The 7,291-nt window shown below is 38.7% G+C and overlaps 1 protein-coding gene across 1 annotated transcript; it reads right to left on the bottom strand.

Annotated features, from left to right (window-relative positions):
• Nucleotides 1–145: 145 nt before the first annotated feature.
• slc28a1 (solute carrier family 28 member 1) lies at nt 146–7,291 on the bottom strand. Its single transcript, XM_044036212.1, has 18 exons — nt 7,092–7,291; nt 6,806–6,885; nt 6,613–6,689; nt 6,283–6,374; nt 5,247–5,436; nt 5,029–5,170; nt 4,688–4,801; nt 4,226–4,300; nt 4,053–4,133; nt 3,855–3,935; nt 3,608–3,733; nt 2,702–2,832; nt 2,450–2,618; nt 2,166–2,363; nt 1,992–2,073; nt 1,795–1,893; nt 1,604–1,712; nt 146–586 (listed from the first exon to the last, which is right to left on the bottom strand). Exons 1-18 carry the CDS (start codon nt 7,093–7,095, stop codon nt 466–468), a joined length of 1,971 nt encoding a protein of 656 aa, XP_043892147.1. The 5' UTR covers nt 7,096–7,291; the 3' UTR covers nt 146–465.

Here is a 7,291-nt window from a genome sequence, read left to right on the forward strand (position 1 = left end):
GTCAGAGGACTGAGTGGCTTGACGAAAACTAACAAATGTGTGAGTGTGTGAGTGAGTGAATGAATACATGTGTGCTGCCGTTGGTTTGGCGCACCATGTCAGCTAATGTTTTTTCTTTTTTTTAAATAAATAAATGTGAAAAACATTTGTGTCAAAGCAGGATTCACTTTTTTATTATACATATATAACATTTTCCACGCAAAAAAGCATCATTCCATAATTTTAAATGATGAATTTGAAATATTTACATTCATCCAACTAAGGTACTCTGAGGTGAACGGCCCTTTAATCCTCTGCTTTAAATAAAAGCCAGTGTCTAGATAAGTTTTCAAATATAATACAGTTAAGATTTGCGTGTAGTCTTTACATTTTTACATTAGCTGTGACACAAACACGTGCGTAAACAGGCGTCACCGATCTGTAATAGAAAAATACACATACAGGTATGTCGTACGTAGTTCTTCTCTAGGTACAAAGTTCTAAGTTAGAAACATTACAACACTGACAGCACTGAGAGAAGTACAGGGTGGCATTTGTTACTGTGCTCCAAAAGCCGTCAAATGAGATGGTCCCGTTGTTCACGGTGCTGCAAAACAATACAGTTTGGACGTGAGTGGTTGTCACACGCAGTCAAGTTAAAGTAACACTATGTAAGTTTGTCTGGAAACTTTTTTTTTATTCTCATCTCTCATCATTTCTATTCCAATCTTTAAAAGACATCGTGTCACACGTTTTTTGCTCAAGTTCACTTAATATCGAGTTATAATTACTTATTTCTGTATGTTTTTTTTTTTATTAAAAGTCATTTTGCATAATAAAGTTAAGTCCATATTGTAGAATATTTCACTTGACCGCCATGCTACTGACCAAACTAGACACTGACTTTAAATTGATTTTGCATGTAATCTTGCAACATTTAAACACACAGGAAAACCAATCGAAGCAATAACAAAAGTTAGATTAATTTCTTTAGAAGTTTTAATAACTTCGGCAGCAATACATGCTGCAAATGCTAAGTGGCTAACTAGTAGAACTGAATATTTCCTCACTCTACTGTTTCCTAGCAGGTTTTTCCTGGAAGATATAGCAGAGACAAGTTAAGACAATGTGAACAAAATGAAATGGATTATTACCTTAAATCAGTTGTCTCAAACTCAAATGACTCACTGAGCATCTAGTCTGGTCAGTAGGGGGCGGTCAAGTGTTAAGTGGGGGTGGGAGATATGAGCTTAGAATTATAGAATGATTTAAAAGCGAGTATCAAGATACTTCACAGAATTTCATACTAAAAGTGTTATTTAAATATGGAACTATATATAATTATAGAGCAAAAACAACTCATTTTAAAATTAAATTAAGTGGTGTGGCGTTTGAGACCTTTGTATTTCTACATATTTGGTTTGGTTGATGAACAGTTGGTTTATGTAAGTACACTACTCAACAGATTATTCAACAGTAATGCTACGTTGCTGTTCTGTCTTTGACAAGTCAGTAACCCATCAAAAGTATCTTGAAACTGTTAGTTTAAGGGAATACATGTTGCATTGAGTTTTTTAAAATCTCCCAAGTGAATCATTTCTGTGTAGAAAGTGTCAGTTCGTACCTTTGAAAGAGATCTTGGCAGCAGTTTCGAATATTCACATTTGTGGCATTGAACACGGACGCTTGGAACAGCCCCACACAGTCTGTTGTTGTAGGAACAAAGAGGATCCCTGGGAAACAAAAATCAAACTTTAATGCAAGACGCTCCTCAGATGAAAAATACTTCAAATAATGTAAAAAAATAAAACTCACCTGCAATGCAGGCATTGACAAGAGACACAACTGTCCCGGTGATCATAGCTCGGAACACTAGAGAGGAGATGTCACCTCTTCTTGGTGGACATATGGAGGCTTTTGTAACAATAAAAACACAGTGAGTCAAAATCAAGACTGACACTGTAACCATAGTAACTCCAAACAACATTGACATGGGATGATGAAATACCCACATAGGCCGCCAATCGTAATTCCCAGTGAACTAAAGTTGGCGAACCCACAAAGAGCGTAAGTGGTGATTATTTCCGATCGGACCTGCGACAAGAAATAAAAATAGCAAAAAGCCCTTACCTTAACATATTTTGTTTATTTGTATATTTTACTTGTGACCACAAACATATACTCACGGATATATATTGTCTTTCCCCTCCAATAACTTCATCAAGCCCGTTGAGTCTGTTTTGCTTCAGCTCCGCTAATTTCTCATAAGCCACAAACTCATTGATGAAGAGCTTAATGCCGATGAGTTCAGCGACAGTGAAACTCTCCTCGTAAGGGATCCCCATCATGAAGGCCAGAGGCATGAACACATACGAGCACATTAACTGGATAAACAGGACAAAAGTTAGTGTTTCACAACTTTACAGTCAACACAGATATTTCAAGGATCAGTTCAATGGCCAGGACATACCTGGAATGTGATTTCAGGGTATCCCACCATACCCCCAAACCAACTCAGAGCCGCGTTGATAAATGCCAGGATGGCGAGGAAGGCGATCAGGTTTGCCGCAATGTTAGCAACAAGACTTATAGAAGCGGACGCACCACTGCTAGCAGCTTCCAGGATGTTCCGCTCATCTCTACGGATTATAAGAAAAAAGACGTTCAACAAAGCAGGTTAAAAAAAAGACTGAAAAGAAATAACAGGGACACGTGTACGCACCCGACGGCGATCTTAATACTCTGATCTGTCTTGAACGCACTCTTCTCTGTCTCTGGAAAAGAGAGCTTGGAGATGGCCAAGGCACAAGGGGCGGCCATGACGGAGGCTGATATCAAGGAGGCTGGGTCAATCTGAAAAATACAGTCATGTCTTTTAATTCATGTTTTGCACAAACGTGTGTGTTGTGGTTGACTTATCAGCTGAGCTGAACAAGTTTAACCTCTCCCCACAGACTGGCGTCTTCCCAAAGACCTGAGCTAAGCAAAAATGCTCCTAATGCCAGTAACATTCATTATTTTAAAATTTTTATTTCAGATTATCAGACTTTACTTGGAGGGGCATGGACTGATGCAGTTTACCAAACAAACTGAGACTATTCTGTTTTCATTGGAGGTGTGCCCCAAGGTTCCATACTGGGTCCTCTAAAATGGTTTCTCATGTCCAAGATAACACAGAGATTCTGGTCAAGTAAGGATTACAGAAAGCAGTCAGTAGTGAAAAGGACAAATGCTAATGTGAAATGGAAAAGGATGTAATATAGACAAGAATATTGCCTTACTACTAACTCCTAAATAATGTATGTATATATGTATGTATGAAGTAGATAAAGAAATTAAGAAAATATTCACATTAAAAAAGTTTAAACAATCGGAAATCTTGTTTTAATCATGAAAAAAGCCTCAAACCGATGAATCCATTATCAAAATAGTTGTCGATTAATTTAGTAATCGAATAATAATCGTTTCATCGATGAATTGTTTCATCTCTACACAGTAGCTATATCCAGTATCAGAATCAGAATACTTTTATTATCCCGGAGGAAATAGTTTAATTAAATTATTTTAGTATGTCTGTATGTGTGTGAACGTATGTACGAACATATGTATATGTATGTGCTTATCTCACTCCAAATAGCATGAACGTCCCCATGACAGATCCTGCGATTGTGGCAAATCCACCGACCATAACAGCGTGGATCTCAGATTTGGTCATGTCCTTCAGATAGGGACGGATCAGCAGTGGCGCTTCTGTCTAAAGCGCACACACACACACACAAAAAATAAATCACTCCAGTTATTGACATTTATAACCGCTAATGTAATCGCACAAAAAAAAAAAAAACGTTGAGTCAGAGAAGAGTTGTTCAGCATACCTGTCCAACAAATATATTGCCTGCCACACTCAAGGTCTCTGTGGGAGAGGTTCCCAATGTTATCTGCATTACCCATGAGATCTGCGTGGACAAAAACACATGACTCTCAGTCACAGCATATCACTGCATGAGTAATCAACACACGAGACCCACATGTACAGCAACGTGTGCGCCGCTGTGTTTGACCTGACACTTTACCTTCAATATGAGCCACTGCATTATCCCCAGAAAGTAAAGGATGGACATGATGCTGCTGAAGAACACCACGATGGGCAACGCCTGAGGATGAAATCACAAATCACTTCTAGTTCCCTCATAACTTGGTGATGAAATAGCGAGGTAACTATAATATAAATATCTCATCTTCTTACTTGAAATGCAAAAATGTTTGTGATCAGGTCTCCGAAAACAAACGAAGACCCCACTTTGGTATATTCAAGGAATATCTGCAATTAGAGCACGAAGAGGAAACACAAGTTATATTCGCAATCAAATAGTAATAAATCATTTACTCAAGCAGCCGGTTCAATAATTATGATCGTCATGATATGCATTTATAGTTTACTAAACTTAGTAAAGATAGTGGCTGAGCACATGGCTGACTCTGCACATTATTGAGCCTTTGTATGACCCGGGAAAAGGGGTAAACAGCCTATTAAAGTAGATAAGCATGAGAATGTATGTGGAGATAAAGAACATTGTCGTTTTGTAGATAAGGAGCACACATGATGGGACGAGGTAACACATGTCACTGTCTACTTTTTATTGTCTTACATATGCATATGCTTGCTCATTGTGATTATAGTATGTCCATTATTAATGTGCATATATACCTTCACTTGATTTCCGAGCCATTCGAAAGCCAGGAATCCAGGTTGTGTCCTGATAATAAAAAGGCCCATGCAGAACTCCAACCCGAGACCCCAGAACACAGGCCTCCATGATACCTAAACATATTATTACATGGTGAATCATGGAGCCTCCATAAAGTCTGGTATTGTTTTTGCAAGGTAGCACTTCTGCTAAACCCTAAGATGATACAGACACAAGGTCAAGTGATATCCAAAGTCTCTGATAACTCGGAGGGAACGCCCCCCCTGCACACGTTTCCAAGCAGCAGCTCTAATTGTGAGCCTCACGATGAGTCACTCGAGTGTAAAAAAAAAAACCTCACCGATGTCCTGTGCGCCGAGAAGGTAAACACGAGCAGGATGAGCACGCACACACCTGCGAACGATATGAGCTGCTCGGGACGTTTGCTTGTGTCTAAGACGAGCCAGACCACGAGCAGGGCGATGACAGCCAAGATGAAAACCCTGCACGATAATAAAAGGAACAGCACAATAACACAACTGGTTCCACTGTGAGAAGAAGCTGAGATTATCCACTCACCATTTTATCCATCTCAGGTTTGACTTAAAGCATCTGCCCGCAGGCCTGAAAAACTCCACGATGCGTTCCCCCTTGTGCTTCTTCAAAAGCTCATATGATTGAATAACAATAGCCAAAGCTGTGAGGACGATGAGAGCGATTGCCCTCTGGAAGTTCAACACACAGGCGGCGATGAAGTACGCCACATAACCTGCAGAGATCCAGACAAAAATAAAGGATTGTATGAATCACTGTTTTTCATTGCCCTGGAATGAGCCCATGTTGGGTAATGACACCTTTCTCTAACAACCCGATAAATACTATAAACCCATGTTGATTTACTCGTAGATGAAATTGCAACTATTTCCTTCTGCTTTTTTATGACAGTTGAGGTTGCCAAACCTTTATAAAACAAAAGCAGAAACCCTTACTCTAAGTCTGTGTACGCATACACATATTTATAGTATAAATATACCTATTAAAATGAAGTAAACTGTTTCAAATCAGAACAAATCAGGTTTTTCAAGCCAATTTGTACAGCCATGTTTTTACAGGAGCCCGCAGTGGACAAACTAGTCATGTACAATGTTCCTTTTAATATTACTTAAGTAAAAGTCTTTACTGCACTTAAGTATCAAAAGTCATTTTCTGATATAAAATGTACCAGAGTTTTAGAAGCAGTGGTAGAGCGAGTTGTCTTTCAACTGGAAGGTTGTGGGTTTGATTCCCAGCTACACTAATTTACATGCCCATGTGTCCTTAGGGGGAAATGTATTGGAGTAAAAGTTGCAAATCCTCGGATTTTGGACTTAAGTACAATCACAAAGTATTTGTACTTCATTGCATAACAACACTGACTTCATATATTAATGCTGTGGTAATGGAAAAAAAGAGGATTAATGCTAAAAAGTGAAGGCTACAGAACTTGGAAGAGAAGCGTGAAGTGAGGAATATTCCACATGCAACTTCACCAATAAATGTTTGTATAATAAAAAAAAAAAAAATTATGTACACACTGTTCCTTTAACCCCAGTGGTCAGATTTCTCTGAACATTACCTGCTCCGAGAATTCCCAGCAGGATATATTTGAAGGTTCGTGAGTGAGACTTGATGTAGTCCTCTGTGGCATTGATCGGCATTGAGACTTTGCTGAAGCACAGATGAGCAAATCAGAAGTGAGCTCCAGTTTTTTTGTACTTCAAAGATTCATTTTCAAGTAAAAGAGTGTAATATTTGTGTATGAAATAAAATGTCTAAGGAGGAGGAAATAAACCTCAGAGTAACATCACAAGTACACACACAAAACATCACAATACAAGTGTGAAAAGGTGTCAAAATGATCAATATTACCCAGTAATAATACTGTAAACTGTATGAACTGACAGACCTTATGTATGATCCCAATCCCTTTTTAGTCTTTTTTGTTTTCTCTGTGAAGCTGTTAGTGTCAGTAATATTGTCCTCCTAAGAAAATAAAGGCATTTTATTTATTGATTTATTTTGTAGAAAATCACTATTCTGTATAATATTCTCTTGAAAAAAAATAAAAAATAAAAACAAAGAAGAAAGATGACACATACCTCAATTTCAAAAGCCTGGTTGTCCACGCCATTTCCGTTGCCGTGGGCTACTTTTTTGAGGTGGACACTGTTGCGTTCAGCTGGGAAAAAAGAGAAGAACTGTTCACGTCTGTGTGGCAGCTTTTAGGCAAAGTCAATGCAGGCGACAGGTGACGCGTTATATATATATATGTATATATCTCTGCACTTAAAATAAGTCCACACAGTTCTCCTGGAGGCTTATCGTGGTGAGGAAAAGAGCAAAACAAACTGATTAATTCAAGGAGAAGCAGAGCTAATGGCTTACTCATTGTGCGTCCTCCTAAACCCGGCTGTCAAACACCTGTGGCTGGAAAAGCTGCACTGCAGGAAAAAATATACTCTGTGAACCCTTTATGCCCTCTATGAAACATCTTATCATTAATTAACAGACACGTTGCGTATATACGGCTGCGATCTGCTTCAGGAAGTGCACAGCACAAGGGACACAATGCAAGTGAAATCATT

This window comes from Solea senegalensis, linkage group LG10 (assembly GCF_019176455.1).
Source record: "Solea senegalensis isolate Sse05_10M linkage group LG10, IFAPA_SoseM_1, whole genome shotgun sequence".
In the NCBI taxonomy this organism is placed as follows: Eukaryota; Metazoa; Chordata; class Actinopteri; order Pleuronectiformes; family Soleidae; genus Solea; species Solea senegalensis.

What these genes read in the sequence shown, in the direction of transcription:
- slc28a1 (XM_044036212.1), bottom strand. An exon ending in TCTCGGCGCACAGGACATCG is followed by an intron (nt 4,802 to 5,028) that starts GTGAGGTTTTTT and finishes TAATATGTTTAG; the next exon opens with GTATCATGGAGGCCTGTGTT. An exon ending in TGTCAATGCCTGCATTGCAG is followed by an intron (nt 1,713 to 1,794) that starts GTGAGTTTTATT and finishes TTTGTTTCCCAG; the next exon opens with GGATCCTCTTTGTTCCTACA.